Below are 21,926 nucleotides of genomic sequence, written 5' to 3'. Positions count from 1 at the left end.
AGTTAATAACTGAAGGGAAACCCCACTGCCCCCCAATGAGTTAATAACTGAAGGGAAACCCCACTGCCCCCCAATGAGTTAATAACTGAAGGGAAACCCCACTGCCCCCCAATGAGTTAATAACTGAAGGGAAACCCCACTGCCCCCCAATGAGTTAATAACTGAAGGGAAACCCCACTGCCCCCCAATGAGTTAATAACTGAAGGGAAACCCCACTGCCCTTCAGTTTAACTCTTTACATGCCTTGCTTATTAAATACATCAGCTGTCTGTATTGCACACACAGGGGGCGGGGCCAGAGTGTTGGTACTGGGCACTAGAGTTCATGGGGGGCCCCAGTGAGTGTGATGGTGGCCCCTGGCCCCCGGGATGGCCGTAGGGCTGTAGGGAAGCAGAGGCTGCTGGGATATCTCTGCCAGGCTGTATATTGGGGGGTTGGGGGGGCCTGACATTCCTGAGCGCAGAGCATTGGGGGAGTGAGCCGCATTCCTAGATAAGGGTGGGAGGGGGCAGGGAGTTGGGACCACACTGAGTTGGGACGGGCACCGGGTCAGTACGGCAGAACAAGACGTGGCACCTACAGGGGTTTATGTCTCACTCCGACATGAGCCTGGCAGCGCTGGGGGGCGACGATGCAGCCACCCTGCCCCCCCCTTATACCCCGGGGCCCCCCAAGCCCAGGGAACCCCTGGATTGCTGGGCCTGCGCCGTTCTGATCACTGCCCATAACCTGCTGGCGGGATGTGCCAACCTGCTGATATTCGTGGTGCTGTGCGGGGGGGCCCTGCTGCCTGCTGCCGCCATGCTGCTCTACGGGTTCCTGTGTCACCCCCGGGTAAGTAACCATGGGCTGGGGGGGTAAGTAACCATGGGCTGGGGGGGTAAGTAACCATGGGCTGGGGGAGTAAGTAACCATGGGCTGGGGGAGTAAGTAACCATGGGCTGGGGGGGTAAATAACCATGGGCTGGGGGAGTAAGTAACCATGGGCTGGGGGGGGTGAGAGTACATTAGATGCTCCAGCATGGTAACCAGCAACCTAGAACCCAGCTCTAGGGTAGGTGCAGCCAATCAGCACTAAGCTTTCATCACTACAGGGCATACACAGTAATAAAAGCACATTTCTGACTGGTTATGAAGGGTCACAAGCAGGTACCATTATAATAAGTGGGGGTGTATGTGGTATAGTTGAGCCAAACCATCACAACTACCCCTCCCCTCACATTCCCGGTGGTAACTCTGTTCCTCCGGGGTCACAGCTAAGGGGGAAAGGGATGTTGTGCCACCGATGTGCCCTTCTGGCTCGCTGGGCTTTATATGAGAAGGGCGACTTACACGGGCAGATATTTCCCTGGGCTTTATATGAGAAGGGTGACTTACACGGGCAGATATTTCCCTGGGCTTTATATGAGAAGGGCGACTTACACGGGCAGATATTTCCCTGGGCTTTATATGAGAAGGGTGACTTACACGGGCAGATATTTCCCTAAGCTTTATATGAGAAGGGTGACTTACACGGGCAGATATTTCCCTGGGCTTTATATGAGAAGGGGGACTTACACGGGCAGATATTTCCCTGGGCTTTATATGAGAAGGGTGACTTACACGGGCAGATATTTCCCTGGGCTTTATATGAGAAGGGTGACTTACACGGGCAGATATATCGCTGGGCTTTATATGAGAAGGGCGACTTACACGGGCAGATATTTCCCTGGGCTTTATATGAGAAGGGCGACTTACACGGGCAGATATTTCCCTGGGCTTTATATGAGAAGGGTGACTTACACGGGCAGATATTTCCCTGGGCTTTATATGAGAAGGGCGACTTACACGGGCAGATATTTCCCTGGGCTTTATATGAGAAGGGCGACTTACACGGGCAGATATTTCCCTGGGCTTTATATGAGAAGGGCGACTTACACGGGCAGATATTTCCCTGGGCTTTATATGAGAAGGGTGGCTTACACGGGCAGATATATCGCTGGGCTTTATATGAGAAGGGCGACTTACACGGGCAGATATTTCCCTGGGCTTTATATGAGAAGGGTGACTTACACGGGCAGATATTTCCCTGGGCTTTATATGAGAAGGGTGACTTACACGGGCAGATATTTCCCTGGGCTTTATATGAGAAGGGTGGCTTACACGGGCAGATATTTCCCTGGGCTTTATATGAGAAGGGTGGCTTACACGGGCAGATATTTCCCTGGGCTTTATATGAGAAGGGGGACTTACACGGACAGATATTTCCCTGGGCTTTATATGAGAAGGGCGACTTACACGGGCAGATATTTCCCTGGGCTTTATATGAGAAGGGTGGCTTACACGGGCAGATATTTCCCTGGGCTTTATATGAGAAGGGTGGCTTACACGGGCAGATATATCGCTGGGCTTTATATGAGAAGGGCGGCTTACACGGGCAGATATTTCCCTGGGCTTTATATGAGAAGGGTGGCTTACACGGGCAGATATATCGCTGGGCTTTATATGAGAAGGGGTACTTACACGGGCAGATATTTCACTGGGCTTTATATGAGAAGGGGGACTTACACGGGCAGATATTTCCCTGGGCTTTATATGAGAAGGGCGACTTACACGGGCAGATATATCGCTGGGCTTTATATGAGAAGGGCGGCTTACACGGGCAGATATTTCCCTGGGCTTTATATGAGAAGGGTGGCTTACACGGGCAGATATTTCCCTGGGCTTTATATGAGAAGGGTGGCTTACACGGGCAGATATATCGCTGGGCTTTATATGAGAAGGGCGACTTACACGGGCAGATATTTCCCTGGGCTTTATATGAGAAGGGTGACTTACACGGGCAGATATTTCCCTGGGCTTTATATGAGAAGGGTGACTTACACGGGCAGATATTTCCCTGGGCTTTATATGAGAAGGGTGGCTTACACGGGCAGATATTTCCCTGGGCTTTATATGAGAAGGGTGGCTTACACGGGCAGATATTTCCCTGGGCTTTATATGAGAAGGGGGACTAACACGGACAGATATTTCCCTGGGCTTTATATGAGAAGGGCGACTTACACGGGCAGTTATTTCCCTGGGCTTTATATGAGAAGGGTGGCTTACACGGGCAGATATTTCCCTGGGCTTTATATGAGAAGGGTGGCTTACACGGGCAGATATATCGCTGGGCTTTATATGAGAAGGGCGGCTTACACGGGCAGATATTTCCCTGGGCTTTATATGAGAAGGGTGGCTTACACGGGCAGATATATCGCTGGGCTTTATATGAGAAGGGGTACTTACACGGGCAGATATTTCACTGGGCTTTATATGAGAAGGGGGACTTACACGGGCAGATATATCGCTGGGCTTTATATGAGAAGGGGGACTTACACGGGCAGATATTTCACTGGGCTTTATATGAGAAGGGTGACTTACACGGGCAGATATTTCCCTGGGCTTTATATGAGAAGGGCGACTTACAGGGGCAGATATTTCCCTGGGCTTTATATGAGAAGGGCGACTTACACGGGCAGATATTTCCCTGGGCTTTATATGAGAAGGGTGACTTACACGGGCAGATATTTCCCTGGGCTTTATATGAGAAGGGCGACTTACACGGGCAGATATTTCCCTGGGCTTTATATGAGAAGGGCGACTTACACGGGCAGATATTTCCCTGGGCTTTATATGAGAAAGGCGACTTACACGGGCAGATATTTCCCTAAGCTTTATATGAGAAGGGTGACTTACACGGGCAGATATTTCCCTGGGCTTTATATGAGAAAGGTGACTTACACGGGCAGATATTTCCCTAAGCTTTATATGAGAAGGGTGACTTACACGGGCAGATATTTCCCTGGGCTTTATATGAGAAGGGTGACTTACACGGGCAGATATTTCCCTGGGCTTTATAGGAGAAGGGCGACTTACACGGGCAGATATTTCCCTGGGCTTTATAGGAGAAGGGCGACTTACACGGGCAGATATTTCCCTGGGCTTTATATGAGAAGGGCGGCTTACACGGGCAGATATTTCCCTGGGCTTTATATGAGAAGGGCGGCTTACACGGGCAGATATTTCCCTGGGCTTTATATGAGAAGGGCGGCTTACACGGGCAGATATTTCCCTGGGCTTTATATGAGAAGGGTGACTTACACAAGCAGATATATCGCTGGGCTTTATATGAGAAGGGCGACTTACACGGGCAGATATTTCCCTGGGTTTATATGAGAAGGGTGACTTACACGGGCAGATATATCGCTGGGCTTTATATGAGAAGGGCGGCTTACACGGGCAGATATTTCCCTGGGCTTTATATGAGAAGGGCGACTTACACGAGCAGATATATCGCTGGGCTTTATATGAGAAGGGCGACTTACACGGGCAGATATTTCCCTGGGCTTTATATGAGAAGGGTGACTTACACGGGCAGATATATCACTGGGCTTTATATGAGAAGGACGGCTTACACGGGCAGATATTTCCCTGGGCTTTATATGAGAAGGGTGACTTACACGGGCAGATATATCGCTGGGCTTTATATGAGAAGGGTGACTTACACGGGCAGATATATCACTGGGCTTTATATGAGAAGGGCGGCTTACACGGGCAGATATATCACTGGGCTTTATATGAGAAGGGCGGCTTACACGGGCAGATATATCACTGGGCTTTATATGAGAAGGGCGGCTTACACGGGCAGATATTTCCCTGGGCTTTATATGAGAAGGGCGACTTACACGGGCAGATATTTCCCTGGGCTTTATATGAGAAGGGTGACTTACACGGGCAGATATATCGCTGGGCTTTATATGAGAAGGGCGGCTTACACGGGCAGATATTTCCCTGGGCTTTATATGAGAAGGGTGACTTACACGGGCAGATATATCGCTGGGCTTTATATGAGAAGGGTGACTTACACGGGCAGATATTTCCCTGGGCTTTATATGAGAAGGGTGACTTACACGGGCAGATATATCGCTGGGCTTTATATGAGAAGGACGGCTTACACGGGCAGATATTTCCCTGGGCTTTATATGAGAAGGGTGACTTACACGGGCAGATATATCGCTGGGCTTTATATGAGAAGGACGGCTTACACGGGCAGATATTTCCCTGGGCTTTATATGAGAAGGGTGACTTACACGGGCAGATATTTCCCTGGGCTTTATATGAGAAGGGGGACTTACACGGGCAGATATTTCCCTGGGCTTTATATGAGAAGGGTGACTTACACGGGCAGATATATCGCTGGGCTTTATATGAGAAGGACGGCTTACATGGGCAGATATTTCCCTGGGCTTTATATGAGAAGGGTGACTTACACGGGCAGATATATCGCTGGGCTTTATATGAGAAGGGCGGCTTACACAGGCAGATATATCGCTGGGCTTTATATGAGAAGGGCGGCTTACACGGGCAGATATATCGCTGGGCTTTATATGAGAAGGGGGACTTACACGGGCAGATATTTCCCTGGGCTTTATATGAGAAGGGTGACTTACACGGGCAGATATTTCCCTGGGCTTTATATGAGAAGGGCGGCTTACACGGGCAGATATATCACTGGGCTTTATATGAGAAGGGCGGCTTACACGGGCAGATATTTCCCTGGGCTTTATATGAGAAGGGCGACTTACACGGGCAGATATTTCCCTGGGCTTTATATGAGAAGGGCAACTTACACGGGCAGATATTTCCCTGGGCTTTATATGAGAAGGGTGACTTACACGGGCAGATATTTCCCTGGGCTTTATATGAGAAGGGCGGCTTACACGGGCAGATATATCACTGGGCTTTATATGAGAAGGGCGGCTTACACGGGCAGATATTTCCCTGGGCTTTATATGAGAAGGGTGGCTTACACGGGCAGATATTTCCCTGGGCTTTATATGAGAAGGGTGACTTACACGGGCAGATATTTCCCTGGGCTTTATATGAGAAGGGTGACTTACACGGGCAGATATATCGCTGGGCTTTATATGAGAAGGGTGGCTTACACGGGCAGATATTTCCCTGGGATTTATATGAGAAGGGCGACTTACACGGGCAGATATTTCCCTGGGCTTTATATGAGAAGGGCGGCTTACACAGGCAGATATATCACTGGGCTTTATATGAGAAGGGGGACTTACACGGGCAGATATTTCCCTGGGCTTTATATGAGAAGGGTGACTTACACGGGCAGATATTTCCCTGGGCTTTATATGAGAAGGGCGGCTTACACGGGCAGATATATCGCTGGGCTTTATATGAGAAGGGCGGCTTACACGGGCAGATATTTCCCTGGGCTTTATATGAGAAGGGTGACTTACACGGGCAGATATTTCCCTGGGCTTTATATGAGAAGGGCGGCTTACACGGGCAGATATATCACTGGGCTTTATATGAGAAGGGCGGCTTACACGGGCAGATATTTCCCTGGGCTTTATATGAGAAGGGCGACTTACACGGGCAGATATTTCCCTGGGCTTTATATGAGAAGGGCGACTTACACGGGCAGATATTTCCCTGGGCTTTATATGAGAAGGGCGACTTACACGGGCAGATATTTCCCTGGGCTTTATATGAGAAGGGCGGCTTACACGGGCAGATATATCACTGGGCTTTATATGAGAAGGGCGGCTTACACGGGCAGATATTTCCCTGGGCTTTATATGAGAAGGGTGGCTTACACGGGCAGATATTTCCCTGGGCTTTATATGAGAAGGGGGACTTACACGGGCAGATATATCGCTGGGCTTTATATGAGAAGGGTGACTTACACGGGCAGATATATCACTGGGCTTTATATGAGAAGGGCGACTTACACGGGCAGATATATCACTGGGCTTTATATGAGAAGGGCGACTTACACGGGCAGATTTTAGATGCTAATTTGAGTCCTTTAGACAGATTCAGCAGCCTATCTGCCCCTGTATGGGGCTCCCCCTTGGGCCCCCCCAGTTGATATCTGGCCAAAAAATCGTCCAGGTCTCGATCGGGCAAGTTTGATTTTCCGTCGGGGAAAGTAGGGGTAGTTCACCTTTAAATTAACTTTTAACATAATGCTGACATTGATATTCCAAGACAATTTGCAATTGGTCTTCATTTTTTTACAGTTTTTTAGTTATTTTGCTTTTTGTTCAGCAGCTCTCTATTTTAGCAGCTTACCTGTTGCTAGGGTCTTATTTATCCTAGCAACCAGGGAGTGGTTTAACGGAGAGATGGGAATATGAATAGGGGAGGGGCTGAATAGAAAGATAAGGAATAAAAAGTAACAATAACAATAAAACTGGAGCCTCACAGAGCAATAGGGTTTGGCTGCCGGGGTCAGTGACCCCCATTTGAAAGCTGCAAAGAGTCACAAAAAGAAAGGCAAATAATTCAAAAACTATTTTAAAAAAAAAATAATGAAGACCAATTGCAAAGTTGCTAGGAATGGGGCATTCTATAACGTACTAAAAGTAGTAGTAGCTATAGGCAACTGGCTCCCAGCAGCGGTGGCTTGGATAATAGATATAATATGACATCTTGTGCCTGTTGTGTGTTACAGTTCCGCCGGCCCACAGAGCCCCTGTGCTCCCCCATCCTCACCCCCGCGGCCTGCACCGTCCTACTGGTCTTCGGAGTCATCTTGCTGCTCCCGCTGCTCATCCTGGGCCTGGCCGCCTATGCCCGCCTCGCCCGCACCCTGCAGCTGGGCTCCTGCTTCCTGCCCTACAGCCGCGCCGTCTACCAAGGCTCCGCCCAGCGCAAGCAAGAGACCAAGGGCCGGCCTCAGGAGAGCAAAGCCTGGGTGTAAGGGGCGGAGCCACCAAGTGACTGTGCAACAGCTCTACAAATGATGTCATCAATCCTCTTATGACCTCATCCTTCCTCTAATGACCTCATCACTCCTCTAATGAGGTCACTGCTTTAACTCAACGACCCACAATATAGCAACGGTTCTGCATCACTGCGACATTGTTACGGCGGTTTCCACGACCTCAAGCCAATGGACGGAGCAGTCTAACTCACTTTCAAGGGGAAGTTAAACTGTCTATATATATATATATAGCATGGGGGGAATTTAAAGGGGATGTTCAACTTTTAGTATAATGTAGAGAGCGATATTTCATTGGTCTTTTTTTTTTTATTATTTGCGGTTTGAAAATTATTTCACTTTTGTTCAGCAGCGAGCTGGTTGCTAGGGCCCAAATTACCTTAGCAACCAGGGAGTGGTTTGAATGAGGGGCTGGAATATGAATAGGAGAGGGGCTGAATTGAAAAATATTCTGTAGAGAGTGATATTCTGAGACAATTTGCAATTGGTCTTCATTTTTTTTTTATTATTGGTAGCTTTTTAATTATTTTGATTTTTGTTGTCAGCTTGGAATTTCAGCAGCTGTCTGGTTGCTAGGGTCCAATTCACCTTGGTAACCAGGGAGTGGTTTGTGAGAGTGACTGATCTATAAATAGTAGTGGGTCTGGATAGACATATAAATGCATTTTTTACAGTTTTTTAGTTATTTTGCTTTATTTGGTATTATAGCAGCTATCTGGTTGCTAGGGTCTTATTTATCCTAGCAACAAGGCAGTAGTTTAAAGGAGAGATGAGAATATGAATAGTAGAGGGTCTGGATAGACATATAAATGATACAAAGTAACAATAACAATAAAACTGGAGCCTCACAGAGCAATAGGGTTTGGTTGCCGGGGTCAGTGACCCCCATTTGACAGCTGCAGGGAGTTAGAAGAAGAAGGGAAATAGCTTGAAAACTATAACAAATAAATAATAAAGTTGAAAAGTTGCTTAGAATAAGCCATTCTATATGGATAATGAATGCTTTCATGCCATCGAGCCAGCAGGGTCACTGACCCCGGCAACCAAAAACAGACTTGCTCATCCATGTAACATGTGTAACAACAGTCTCTGTACCCCTCGCCCTGTAATCTGTTTATTGTAAGCCTCTGGGGGGGGGGACATTTGATACGAAATATAATTTTTTTTGTTTTTCCCGTGTCGCTGTGTAAAGGCTGAATATCTGCTGGCAGCTCCCGCCTACCCCTGCGGCCCTGTAACCGGCATAGCGTATAACTGTGTGTGTGTGTATACAATGGCACCGCTGCTGCCCGCACTGCATGTCATGGTGTATAAGGAATGGTCACCTCCTGTCTTCCCTCTGCTGCAAAGAACAAGGCCCCGCCCCTTTAGCAATGGATTGGACACTTTATTACACAATCGTTACAAACACACACACCCACATAGGCACCGCCAACCCAGGTACTGCCCTGGCACAGGACACGGGGGGCACACAGAGGTACAAACATGATTTTCTCCGAGTTTACAGATGTTCCCACCCCTCAGGGGCGGGCACTGTACTCGGGGGCAGGGCTATCCAGGCCCCCGAGGAACACAGTTGCCTAAGTCCTAGAGAATTAGATGTACTGAGGGGAGGTGACACTCTCCAGTTCCACTTGGATGGACACAATGTGATGCCCGGGCACCATGGCCAGACCCAGCACCCGCGGCTCCCTGACCGGAAAGGAGTCTGTGGGAAAGAGAAGGTAAATGAGAATATATTGGCCCCAAGTCGGGCAGCCCCTCCCCCACCCTGAGTGCCCTTCTAATTGCCCCAATGTGTTGCTGATCATAGCAATACTGTGTATAACAGGCTTCATTGTGGGGCAATAGGTGCCAATTGGGCACTGAATCTCTCCCTAACATGGGGCCCAATATGGCTGCCTGAGGGACCCAATATGGCTGCACCTCGGTGCCCAATATACCACAGGACTTGTCTGTTCTAGGTGACGGAATATTTATCCTGGGGTTCTATACAACCACATGTGACTCGGTAACAGGACGGGGAGGGGCTAATTCTTGAGCCAATCAAGAGCACCAATTAAAAATCCAATTGCTGGGCACCGAGGTTATGGCGCATAGAAGCCTGCCTGCCCCGGGACCAATCACTGGACCTTACCGGATGGTCGCAGGAACTCCTGGGCGGAGCCTAAGATGACGTTACAGTCTCTGTCCGTACAGAGGAAACAGCCAATCAGAGAGCGTCCGTCTGTCATTTCGATCCTCATGTTCCGGTTGAGGAGGGATTCCAGCTTGTGACGGGCGGTGTCCCCCGCCTCTGCATCCGAGTCCTGGCAACACAAATAAAAAACACTCAGGGTCATTTATCAACACTGGGCAGTAACCCATGGCAACCAAGAAGATTCATGTATTCTCTGTTTTACCTGCAGCCGGCTGAAAAAAAAGCCAATTACCGATTGGTTGCTATGGGTTACTGCCCATGGGCACATTTGCCCAGTGTAGAGAGATAAGCTCCAGTGTGTTTGCTAGGTGCTGTAACTATAGCAACCAATCAGCAGATGGCATGTAGTGGGCACCAGTTTTAAAGCAAACATCTTATTGGCTGCTCTGGGCAGGCTTAGCGGCTGTGATAACTTATTGGGGCAAGAGGTAGGATTTACCCCTTCCATAAGGGCAAACCAGGCCACTGGTAGGAGTCTGCACCCCACACAGGGGCAAACACTGCCCCATATACCTCAGCAGTAAGGTAAGTATACAGGGGGTCTTACTGCAGCTTGTCTGCCCCCCTCTGGCTCAGTGTGGTACAGTGGGATATACCAACTATACACTATGGGGGGAAGGAAAGGGGTACAGAGGAATATACTACCTATACACTATGGGGGGGGGGTGTAAGAAAAGGGGTACAGAGGAATATACTACCTATACACTATGGGGGGGGGGGGGTGTAAGAAAAGAGCTACAGAGGAATATACTACCTATACACTATGGGGGGGGGAAGGGGTACAGAGGGATATACCAATTATAAACTGGGGGGGAGGGAAAGGGGCACAGAGGGATATACCAACTATACACTATGGGGGGAGGGAAAGGGGCACAGAGGGATATACCAACTATACACAATGGGGGGAGGGAAAGGGGCACAGAGGGATATACCAACTATACACAATGGGGGAGGGAAAGGGGCACAGAGGGATATACCAACTATACACTATGGGGGAGGGAAAGGGGTACAGAGGGATATACCAACTATACACTATGGGGGAGAGAAAAGGGCACAGAGGGATATACCAACTATACACTATGGGGGGAGGGAAAGGGGTACAGAGGGATATACCAACTATACACTATGGGGGAGGGAAAGGGGTACAGAGGGATATACCAACTATACACTATGGGGGGAGGGAAAGGGGTACACTATGGGGGGAGGGAAAGGGGCACAGAGGGATATACCAACTATACACTATGGGGGGAGGGAAAGGGGCACAGAGGGATATACCAACTATACACTATGGGGGGAGGGAAAGGGGTACACTATGGGGGAGGGAAAGGGGCACAGAGAGATATACCAACTATACACTATGGGGGGAGGGAAAGGGGCACAGAGGGATATACCAACTATACACTATGGGGGAGGGAAAGGGGTACAGAGGGATATACCAACTATACACTATGGGGGGAGGGAAAGGGGTACACTATGGGGGAGGGAAAGGGGCACAGAGGGATATACCAACTATACACTATGGGGGGAGGGAAAGGGGCACAGAGGGATATACCAACTATACACTATGGGGGGAGGGAAAGGGGTACAGAGGAATATACCAACTATACACTATGGGGGGAGGGAAAGGGGCACAGAGGGATATACCAACTATACACTATGGGGGGAGGGAAAGGGGCACAGAGGGATATACCAACTATACACTATGGGGGGAGGGAAAGGGGCACAGAGGGATATACCAACTATACACTATGGGGGGAGGGAAAGGGGCACAGAGGGATATACCAACTATACACTATGGGGGAGGGAAAGGGGTACAGAGGGATATACCAACTATACACTATGCGGGGAGGGAAAGGGGCACAGAGGGATATACCAACTATACACTATGGGGGAGGGAAAGGGGCACAGAGGGATATACCAACTATACACTATGGGGGGAGGGAAAGGGGTACAGAGGGATATACCAACTATACACTATGGGGGGAGGGAAAGGGGTACAGAGGGATATACCAACTATACACTATGGGGGAGGGAAAGGGGCACAGAGGGATATACCAACTATACACTATGGGGGGAGGGAAAGGGACACAGAGGGATATACCAACTATACACTATGGGGGGAGAGAAAGGGGCACAGAGGGATATACCAACTATACACTATGGGGGGAGGGAAAGGGGTACAGAGGGATATACCAACTATACACTATGGGGGGAGGGAAAGGGACACAGAGGGATATACCAACTATACACTATGGGGGGAGAGAAAGGGGCACAGAGGGATATACCAACTATACACTATGGGGGGAGGGAAAGGGGTACAGAGGGATATACCAACTATACACTATGGGGGGAGAGAAAGGGGTACAGAGGGCTATACCAACTATACACTATGGGGGAGGGAAAGGGGCACAGAGGGCTATACCAACTATACACTATGGGGGAGGGAAAGGGGCACAGAGGGATATACCAACTATACACTATGGGGGAGGGAAAGGGGCACAGAGGGATATACCAACTATACACTATGGGGGGAGGGAAAGGGGTACAGAGGGATATACCAACTATACACTATGGGGGAGGGAAAGGGGCACAGAGGGATATACCAACTATACACTATGGGGGAGGGAAAGGGGCACAGAGGGCTATACCAACTATACACTATGGGGGAGGGAAAGGGGCACAGAGGGATATACCAACTATACACTATGGGGGGAGGGAAAGGGGCACAGAGGGATATACCAACTATACACTATGGGGGGAGGGAAAGGGGTACAGAGGGATATACCAACTAAACACTATAGGGGGAGGGAAAGGGGCACAGAGGGATATACCAACTATACACTATGGGGGGAGGGAAAGGGGCACAGAGGGATATACCAACTATACACTATGGGGGAGGGAAAGGGGTACAGAGGGATATACCAACTATACACCATGGGGGGAGGGAAAGGGGTACAGAGGGATATACCAACTATACACTATGGGGGAGGGAAAGGGGTACAGAGGGATATACTAACTATACACCATGGGGGGAGGGAAAGGGGCACAGAGGGATATACCAACTATACACTATGGGGGAGGGAAAGGGGTACAGAGGGATATACTAACTATACACCATGGGGGGAGGGAAAGGGGTACAGAGGGATATACCAACTATACACTATGGGGGAGGGAAAGGGGTACAGAGGGATATACTAACTATACACTATGGGGGGAGGGAAAGGGGTACAGAGGGATATACCAACTATACACTATGGGGGAGGGAAAGGGGCACAGAGGGATATACCAACTATACACTATGGGGGGAGGGAAAGAGGTACAGAGGAATATACCAACTATACACTATGGGGGAGGGAAAGGGGCACAGAGGGATATACCAACTATACACTATGGGGGAGGGAAAGGGGTACAGAGGGATATACTAACTATACACTATGGGGGGAGGGAAAGGGGTACAGAGGGATATACCAACTATACACTATGGGGGGGAGAACAGGTAGATATTAGTAGAAGAAGGAGCCGGAAGAGACACCACACAGCACTATGGCACAAGTTAGGGCAGAAGGAGGCGACTTACCCCAGCCCCGGGGCTGCTCTGCCTGCTGCAGCCATTCTCCTCCAGCACAGCTGCCATAGCAATCTCCGCACAGCCTTCCGGTACTTGCAGTCCAGCTCACACATGGAACCAAACTAAAACTACAACTCCCATTGCTCCCTATACCTGCCAGCCAATGACAAACGAGAGGCCGGTGACATCACCCAGCTTGCTTCAGCGATAGGGCAGAACGCTACAGCTTAACCACGCCCTGTAAACTCAAAGTGAGGCATGACACGCAAGTAGAGGAAGGTCGACGCTCAGGCAGTGAAACGCGGAAGTGCAGGCGCAACGCGTCTGGTTACCGTAGCAACAGAGCTGCTGGAAGCGCTTCAGCCATGAGTCCCGTACGGCCCCGGTTCTACACCCCACGGGAGGTGTCCCGGCACTGCATCGTCAGCGACCTGTGGGTGTCCTACCTGGGCAGGGTGTACGATCTGAGCCCTCTACTGGAGCTGCACAAGGGTGAGTCGGCGGGGTTATATTTATCCAACCTAAAACTCTCCAAAGGGGTTGTTCACCTTTGAGACAATTTGCAATTGGTCTTCATTTATTTTTATTATTTGTAATTGTTACTTATTTTGATTTTTGTTCAGCAGCTATCTGGTTGCTAGGGTCCAAATTACCTTAGCAACCAGAGAGTGGTTTGAACAAGAGGCTGGAATATGAATAGGGGAGGGGTTAAATAGAAAAATATGATGCAGAGAGTGATATTCCGAGACCATTTGCAGTTGGTCTTCATTTTTTTAGTATTTGTAGTTCTCCAGTTTGCCGTTCCAGCAGCTGTCTGGTTGCTAGGGTCCAAATTACCTTAGCAACCAGAGAGTGGTTTGAACAAGAGGCTGGAATATGAATAGGGGAGGGGTTAAATAGAAAAATATGATGCAGAGAGTGATATTCTGAGACCATTTGCAGTTGGTCTTCATTTTTTTATTATTTGTAGTTCTCCAGTTTGCCGTTCCAGCAGCTGTCTGCTTGCTAGGGTCCAAATTACCTTAGCAACCAGGGATTGATTTGAACAAGAATCTGGTATATCAATAGGAAAGGAATTGAATATAAAAATGTTATAAAAAAAGTAACAATAAAACTGGAGCCTCACAGAGCGATAGGGTTTGGCTGCCGGGGTCAGCGACCCCCCATTTGTAAAACTGCAAACAGAAAAAGGCAAATAATTCAAAAATGATACAAAATAAATCATTAAGGCCAATTGAAAAGTTGCTGAGGTCATTTTACAACATACTAAAAGTTCACGTTAAAGTGAACCACCTTCAACTTAACTATTACTATGTTATACAATGGCCAATCCTAAGCAACGTTTCAATTGGTCCTCATTATTTCTGTTTTATAGTTTTTGAATTATTTACCTTTCTCTTCTATATTTTTCCAGTTTTCAAATGGGGGTCACTGACCCCGGCAGCCAAACCCTATTGCTCTGTGAGGCTCCAGTTTTATTGTTATTGTTACTTTTTATTCCTTATCTTTCTATCCAGCCCCTCCCCTATTCATATAGCAGTTACCACTCTCTGGTTACTAAGGTAAATTGGACCCTAGCAACCAGACAGCTGCTGAAATTCCAAGCTGGAGAGCTGCTGAACAAAAATCAAAACAATTCAAAAACTACAAATAATAAAAAATGAAGACCAATTGCAAATTGTCTCAGAATATCTCTCTCTACATCCTACTAAATGTTAACTCAAAACTCATGTACCTAATTAAAAGTGACAATTTAATGAGGAAAGGAGCGGGAGTCAGAACCAGCAGTGCATTAGGCAGAAAGGGCCAGGCAGTCACAGCTCTCCGAGTACAGATACCAGTGAAAGCGCTGCCAGTGAGGAATGACTGGATATTGGGGATTAGCTTTATATAAGGGGCGGGTACCCACACGGTGGGAGCAGAAGGTTACGGGGAGTTCTTACACTCACGCCCCCCCCCCGCAGGGAATCCCCAGGTACATAATCGGCTTTCCCTCGACTGCTTTTGAGGAAAGTGATAAATATTTCAGGAGCCGAGTCTGAATTCTACTGGGGATGAACCCTATCTCTCCCACTCACTGGCCTGTTGGTGATTGAGCTCCTCTCCCTGCAGGGTGGCACAGTGACACAGACAGAAGGAGCTGTGAGTCTGTCCCTCCCCCTGCAGGGTGACACAGTGACACAGACAGAAGGAGCTGTGAGTCTGCCCCTCCCCCTGCAGGGTGACACAGTGACACAGACAGAAGGAGCTGTGAGTCTGCCCCTCCCCCTGCAGGGTGACACAGTGACACAGACAGAAGGAGCCGTGAGTCTGCCCCTCCCCCTGCAGGGTGACACAGTGACACAGACAGAAGGAGCTGTGAGTCTGCCCCTCCCCCTGCAGGGTGACACAGTGACACAGACAGAAGGAGCCGTGAGTCTGCCCCTCCCCCTGCAGGGTGACACAGTGACACAGACAGAAGGAGCTGTGAGTCTGCCCCTCCCACTGCAGGGTGACACAGTGACACAGACAGAAGGAGCTGTGAGTCTGCCCCTCCCCCTGCAGGGTGACACAGTGACACAGACAGAAGGAGCCGTGAGTCTGCCCCTCCCCCTGCAGGGTGACACAGTGACACAGAAGGAGCTGCGAGTCTGCCCCTCCCCCTGCAGGGTGACACAGTGACACAGACAGAAGGAGCCGTGAGTCGGCCCCTCCCCCTGCAGGGTGACACAGTGACACAGACAGAAGGAGCTGTGAGTCTGCCCCTCCCCCTGCAGGGTGACACAGTGACACAGACAGAAGGAGCCGTGAGTCTGCCCCTCCCCCTGCAGGGTGACACAGTGACACAGACAGAAGGAGCCGTGAGTCTGCCCCTCCCCCTGCAGGGTGACACAGTGACACAGACAGAAGGAGCTGTGAGTCTGCCCCTCCCCCTGCAGGGGTGACACAGTGACACAGACAGAAGGAGCCGTGAGTCTGCCCCCTCCCCCTGCAGGGTGACACAGTGACACAGACAGAAGGAGCCGTGAGTCTGCCCCTCCCCCTGCAGGGTGACACAGTGACACAGACAGAAGGAGCTGTGAGTCTGCCCCTCCCCCTGCAGGGTGACACAGTGACACAGACAGAAGGAGCCGTGAGTCTGCCCCACCCCCTGTAACCATGGGAACATGTTCCCGCCCCACTCACATCCCTCTCTCTGTTCCCCCAGGTGACGTATTGCTCAAGCCAATCATTGAAGCCGCGGGCAGGGATATCAGCCATTGGTTCAATCCCAAGACGGGAGATGTAAGTAACTGGGGGGCGGGGCCGCTAATGCATTGCAGCTGTACCCTCCCTCCCTCCTGTTTATTTGCCTCTGCCAACCCCTCCCAACTCCTCTCCTTCCCCCTGTGTGACCCACTCCCCCTATTCCCTATGGCACAGGAGCCGGCGGAACTGCTTTATTATTAGCAGCAGATTTGCTGCTTCATTCGCTTCTGAGCAGCGTCTGCCTTCCTACCAGCAGGGGGAGCCACCCAGCCAAGCATTAGCGTTACAATGGTACTCCAGGCATATACAGTATGAGCAGATTGGTGCAGTTGTGCCGGGCACCCTTCGTCAGACTGATAGCCTGGCACCTTGCCAGCCGTGGGAATAATTAGCCCTGTTTGCCCCATTATAATGTGGGTGGCATATAACACATGGGCACTTTATAATGTGGGTGGCATATAACACATGGGCACTTTATAGTGGCACACCTAAAGCCTACATTCCCCCTTGCTTTGTTTCCCAAGCTTCTAGGTAGGTGTTATGGATTCAACCTCCCTTAGCTCCTACTCTTCCATTGTCCCCCTATTGTGTTATAATCCATGTAAAATGGCACACAGATTGGCCTATAAGCACTGCGGTTGCACTCCTCCCATTCCTTACTGGTATCTGTGGGGTTGGCCAATTCTGGGGACATCCTTTATATATTATTTCTCTATAAAGCCACCGTATCTGAGATGGCGAAACTTTGCACTTTCCCGTTGAGTTGGCAGCTTATTGGCCTGTGTTTGGGGGCTTCCTGGTGGCTGTATGCAGGGCCGCCATCAGGGGGCACAGGGGGGACAGTTGTCCCAGGCCTGGACGATTCTGGAGGATGCTGGGGGGGAGCTGGAGGATGCTGGGGGGAGCTGGAGGATGCTGGGGGAAAAGCTGGAGGATGCTGGGGGGAGCTGGAGGATGCTGGGGGTAGCTGGAGGATGCTGGGGGGAGCTGGATGATGCTGGGGGGAGTTGCAGGATGCTGGGAGGGAGCTGGAGGATGCTGGGGGGAGCTGGAGGATGCTGGGGGGGAGCTGGAGGATGCGGGAAGGGAGCTGGAGGATGCTGGGAGGGAGCTGGAGGATGCTGGGGGGAGCTGGAGGATGCTGGGGGAGCTGGAGGATGCTGGGGGGGGAGCTGGAGGATTCTGGGGGGAGCTGGAGGATGCTGGGAGGGAGCTGGAGGATGCTGGGGGGAGCTGGAGGATGCTGGGGGGAGCTGGAGGATGCTGGGGAGGACGCTGAGTGAGCTGGAGGATGCTGGGGGAGAGCTGGAGAATGCTGGGAGGGAGCTGGAGGATGCTGGGGGGGAGCTGGAGGACAATGAGGGGAGCTGAAGGATGTAGGGGGAGTGGGAGGAAGCAGTGGGGGGAGAAGAAAGCAGCAGGGAGCGGGCCATAGTATGAGGACACTGGGAGAGGACCAGCAATGTTTTAGGGGGCAGCCAATGTGTTAGAGCCCTGGCTACCAATGTCTGTGTGTCCATTGTACTGATGGGAGGGGTCACTGGGGGAGGGCCATTGGGGGCGGAGCGTGGGAGGAGGGGGGGAAGAAAATTTTGTTGTGAGGGGCCCTTTGATTTCTGAAGGCGGCCCTGGCTTTATGACCAACATCTGGCCCAAGAAATTACCCTAAAGGCGGCCAAACAAGCGGATCTTTCCCACCTAATGGTGGCCATACATGTTGGGGGCACATTGTCAGGAAACTAGCAGACCCTCTCCTGATATAACCCCTGGGGTGGGGGATACTGGGATCATTTGGCCGACCCTGTCACTTTATATGTGAATCAAATGTTGCTTTTTAGGTAAAAACCCATATTGACCCGCAGACTGGGTGCCTGAAGTATTACACCCCCCAGGGGCGCTTCCTGCACACAGCACCCAGCTTTCCCTGCTCAGGATGGGATAATGACTTTGGGCGGCCCTGGTGGAAGGAGAGCACCTATCAAATTGGCATTTTGTCCTCGAAGACCAAGTTCATCCGCATCATTAACACTTTAACATCTCAGGAGCAGGCGTTAGAGGTGAGAGATTGTGTTAGCGCCCCCTGCTGCTCTGAACCCTACATCACTGCTGCCTGAGTCTGCCCCTCCCCCTGCAGGGTGGCACAGTGACACAGACAGAAGGAGCTGTGAGTCTGCCCCTCCCCCTGCAGGGTGACACAGTGACACAGACAGAAGGAGTCGTGAGTCTGCCCCTCCCCCTGCAGGGTGACACAGTGACACAGACAGAGCTGTGAGTCTGCCCCTCCCCCTGCAGGGTGACACAGTGACACAGACAGAGCCGTGAGTCTGCCCCTCCCCCTGCAGGGTGACACAGTGACACAGACAGAGCTGTGAGTCTGCCCCTCCCCCTGCAGGGTGACACAGTGACACAGACAGAAGGAGCTGTGAGTCTGCCCCTCCCCCTGCAGGGTGACACAGTGACACAGACAGAAGGAGCCGTGGGTCTGCCCCTCCCCCTGCAGGGTGACACAGTGACACAGACAGAAGGAGCTGTGAGTCTGCCCCTCCCCCTGCAGGGTGACACAGTGACACAGACAGAAGGAGCCGTGAGTCGGCCCCTCCCCCTGCAGGGTGACAGTGACACAGACAGAAGGAGTCGTGAGTCTGCCCCTCCCCCTGCAGGGTGACACAGTGACACAGACAGAAGGAGCCGTGAGTCGGCCCCTCCCCCTGCAGGGTGACAGTGACACAGACAGAAGGAGTCGTGAGTCGGCCCCTCCCCCTGCAGGGTGACACAGTGACACAGACAGAAGGAGCTGTGAGTCTGCCCCTCCCCCTGCAGGGTGACACAGTGACACAGACAGAAGGAGCTGTGAGTCTGCCCCTCCCCCTGCAGGGTGACACAGTGACACAGACAGAAGGAGGAGCTGTGAGTCTGCCCCTCCCCCTGCAGGGTGACACCGTGACACATACAGATGGAGGAGCTGTGAGTCTGCCCCTCCCCCTGCAGGGTGACACAGTGACACAGACAGAAGGAGGAGCTGTGAGTCTGCCCCTCCCCCTGCAGGGTGACACAGTGACACAGACAGAAGGAGGAGCTGTGAGTATGCCCCGCCCCTGTACCAAGCCGCCAGTAACACTGATGCCTCTGATTGGCAGGTTTGCTCGGAGGAGACCATACGGGAGATCCTGGGGCGCTACCTGCCCTATAATGGCCACGCCGGGAGCTACACGTGGAAGTTCTGTGGGCTCCCCCTGGACATGGACAAGACCCTGCAGGAGAATGGGGTGTGGGATGAAGACGAGGAGTTTGAGGAGCTGAAGATCGCCAGTGACCTGTACACGCCCAGTATCCACCTGTACTTCAACGACGACCTGACGGAGCTGTGACCAGTAAAGCTGCATTGTATGATGGGCCCTCCCCCAATGTGCCCTCCTACAGGGGGCGATAGTGGGATAATCCCATCATTGGGCCCTAGGGGGGTTAAACACAGAATTTAGTGCCAGTTACCCCTAGAGCTGCCCCCACTCACGTAGCCAAAGGATCTGTTTCATTGTGTGCAGCGGCCAATGTAACCAGTAGCACACAGCCAAACAGGGACATCTCTATAGCCAATCAGATTGCAGGGTACGGCAGCCCGGCGCTACTGATAGGAAGGCAGGGACGGTGCTTGTGCCAATGAGCAGGTGCCAGAATAATGAAATTGAAATAAACCCTCGTTGCCAGCGTGCCGCACATCCCGTGTGGTTTGTATTCCCTTTAGGAACTTCCCGACATGCCGGGATAAAGGGATTTTCCCATAAAGGAATCTCCCAGTCACTTACCTTCTGCCGGAGAACTGAACCTAAAGAAGAAGCAACAAATCAAGAAGCTGTTATACACCACGTTGCAGTTGGTCTGGCCCCCCCCCCCCAGTTACTCTGCAAATGGCAAAACCCCTGCCAATGTAAACAAGTAAGGAGCTCTGCAGCAGCACAGCCTTCCTGATATCCAGTAGGTAGGTATATGGGGGCAAGTGTGCACGGCTTGGTACAAAGCTGCAGTGCTGAATACAGTATAACGCAGGGGTGGGCAAACTTTTTGGCTCAAGGGGCCACATTGACTTACAGAAGGGCCAGGCCAGTGGTACGCCCAGGGCTGCCATTAGAAATCACAGGGCCTCTCAGCTCCTCCCCAGCATCCCTCCCAGCATCCTCCATCTCCACCCCCAGCATCCTGCAGCTCCCCCCAACATCCTCCAGCTCCCCCCCCAGCATCCTGCAGCTCCCACCCAGCATCCTCCAGCTCCACTGCCCCAGCATCCTCCAGCTCCCCCCAGCATCCTCCAGCTCCCCCCAGCATCCTCCAGCTCCCCCAGCATCCTCCAGCTCCACCCCCAGCATGCTCCAGCTCCCCCCAACATCCTCCAGCTCCCCCCCCCAGCATCCTGCAGCTCCCACCCAGCATCCTCCAGCTCCACTGCCCAGCATCCTCCAGCTCCCCCCAGCATCCTCCAGCTCCCCCCAGCATCCTCCAGCTCCACCCCCAGCATGCTCCAGCTCCCCCCAGCATCTTCCAGCTCCCATCCAGCATCCTTCTCTTCCCCCCCCGCATCCCCCAGCTCCCCCCCAGCATCCTTCAGCTCCCACCCAGAACCCTCCAGCTCCCCCTACCATCCCCCATCTCCACCCACAGCATCCTCCAACTCCATTCACCAGCATCCTGCAGCTCCTCCCCAGCATCTTCCAGCTCCCACCCCAGCATCCTCCAGCTCCCCCCACCATCCTCCAGCTCCACCCCCAGCATCCTGCAGCTCCTCCCCAGCATCTTCCAGCTCCCCCACCAGCATCCTCCAGCTCCACCCCAGCGTCCTTCCAAGTATCCTCCATCTCCCCTCCAGTGACCTGTGGCTCCCTCCATCCTCTGGTTGCTTCTGTCCCCCGGCTCCCTGCTGGATCCTCTTATATGGCTGTTCCCTGTGCGTGCTGACATCACGCGCATGCACAGGGCGCAAACAATCAGGGCCGTAATTCTTTTAAGGGGGCCGGAGTCGGTGGGCTGATGCGGTCCTGTATTTTCAACCTGCCCATTCAATATCTGCCCAATTTCAGGCCAGATATCAGTGGGGCAGGCCAGTTGTTGCTGCCCCACTGATATCTGGTGCCGAATTGGTCCATATTAGAAGCTACAATCGGCCCGTG

General features: G+C 51.6%; 3 protein-coding genes across 3 annotated transcripts; 2 read left to right on the top strand and 1 right to left on the bottom strand.

Moving 5' to 3' along the window:
* Window positions 1-496: 496 nt before the first annotated feature.
* Window positions 497-8,950, top strand: LOC105946942 (transmembrane protein 88). Its single transcript, XM_031899557.1, has 2 exons — window positions 497-834; window positions 7,502-8,950. The coding sequence occupies exons 1-2, from the start codon at window positions 589-591 to the stop codon at window positions 7,748-7,750; spliced, it is 495 nt and encodes a 164-aa protein (XP_031755417.1). The 5' UTR covers window positions 497-588; the 3' UTR covers window positions 7,751-8,950.
* Window positions 8,951-9,137: 187 nt separating this feature from the next.
* Window positions 9,138-13,671, bottom strand: naa38 (N(alpha)-acetyltransferase 38, NatC auxiliary subunit). Its single transcript, NM_001276499.1, is given in 3 exon segments — window positions 9,138-9,479; window positions 9,909-10,080; window positions 13,549-13,671. Coding segments are annotated over 3 exon segments (342 nt in total). The 5' UTR covers window positions 13,606-13,671; the 3' UTR covers window positions 9,138-9,366.
* Window positions 13,672-13,839: 168 nt separating this feature from the next.
* On the top strand, window positions 13,840-20,474 carry cyb5d1 (cytochrome b5 domain containing 1). Its single transcript, NM_001079152.1, has 4 exons — window positions 13,840-14,031; window positions 16,727-16,803; window positions 18,606-18,824; window positions 19,905-20,474. Exons 1-4 carry the CDS (start codon window positions 13,905-13,907, stop codon window positions 20,133-20,135), a joined length of 654 nt encoding a protein of 217 aa, NP_001072620.1. The 5' UTR covers window positions 13,840-13,904; the 3' UTR covers window positions 20,136-20,474.
* The last annotated feature ends 1,452 nt before the right edge of the window (window positions 20,475-21,926 follow it).

The sequence above is a fragment of the Xenopus tropicalis genome, chromosome 3 (assembly GCF_000004195.4).
Source record: "Xenopus tropicalis strain Nigerian chromosome 3, UCB_Xtro_10.0, whole genome shotgun sequence".
NCBI lineage: Eukaryota > Metazoa > Chordata > Amphibia > Anura > Pipidae > Xenopus > Xenopus tropicalis.
The sequence above is the reverse complement of the archived record's forward strand: the minus strand, read 5'-3'. Positions and strand labels throughout refer to the sequence as shown.

Excerpts from the sequence above, each read along its gene's own strand:
- LOC105946942 (XM_031899557.1), top strand. The coding sequence starts at position 589 with ATGTCTCACTCCGACATGAGCCTGGCAGCGCTGGGGGGCGACGATGCA. Across the intron at positions 835-7,501 it reads GGTTCCTGTGTCACCCCCGG|TTCCGCCGGCCCACAGAGCC; the intron begins GTAAGTAACCAT and ends TGTGTGTTACAG.
- cyb5d1 (NM_001079152.1), top strand. The coding sequence starts at position 13,905 with ATGAGTCCCGTACGGCCCCGGTTCTACACCCCACGGGAGGTGTCCCGG. Across the intron at positions 14,032-16,726 it reads TCTACTGGAGCTGCACAAGG|GTGACGTATTGCTCAAGCCA; the intron begins GTGAGTCGGCGG and ends CTGTTCCCCCAG. Across the intron at positions 18,825-19,904 it reads CTCAGGAGCAGGCGTTAGAG|GTTTGCTCGGAGGAGACCAT; the intron begins GTGAGAGATTGT and ends TCTGATTGGCAG.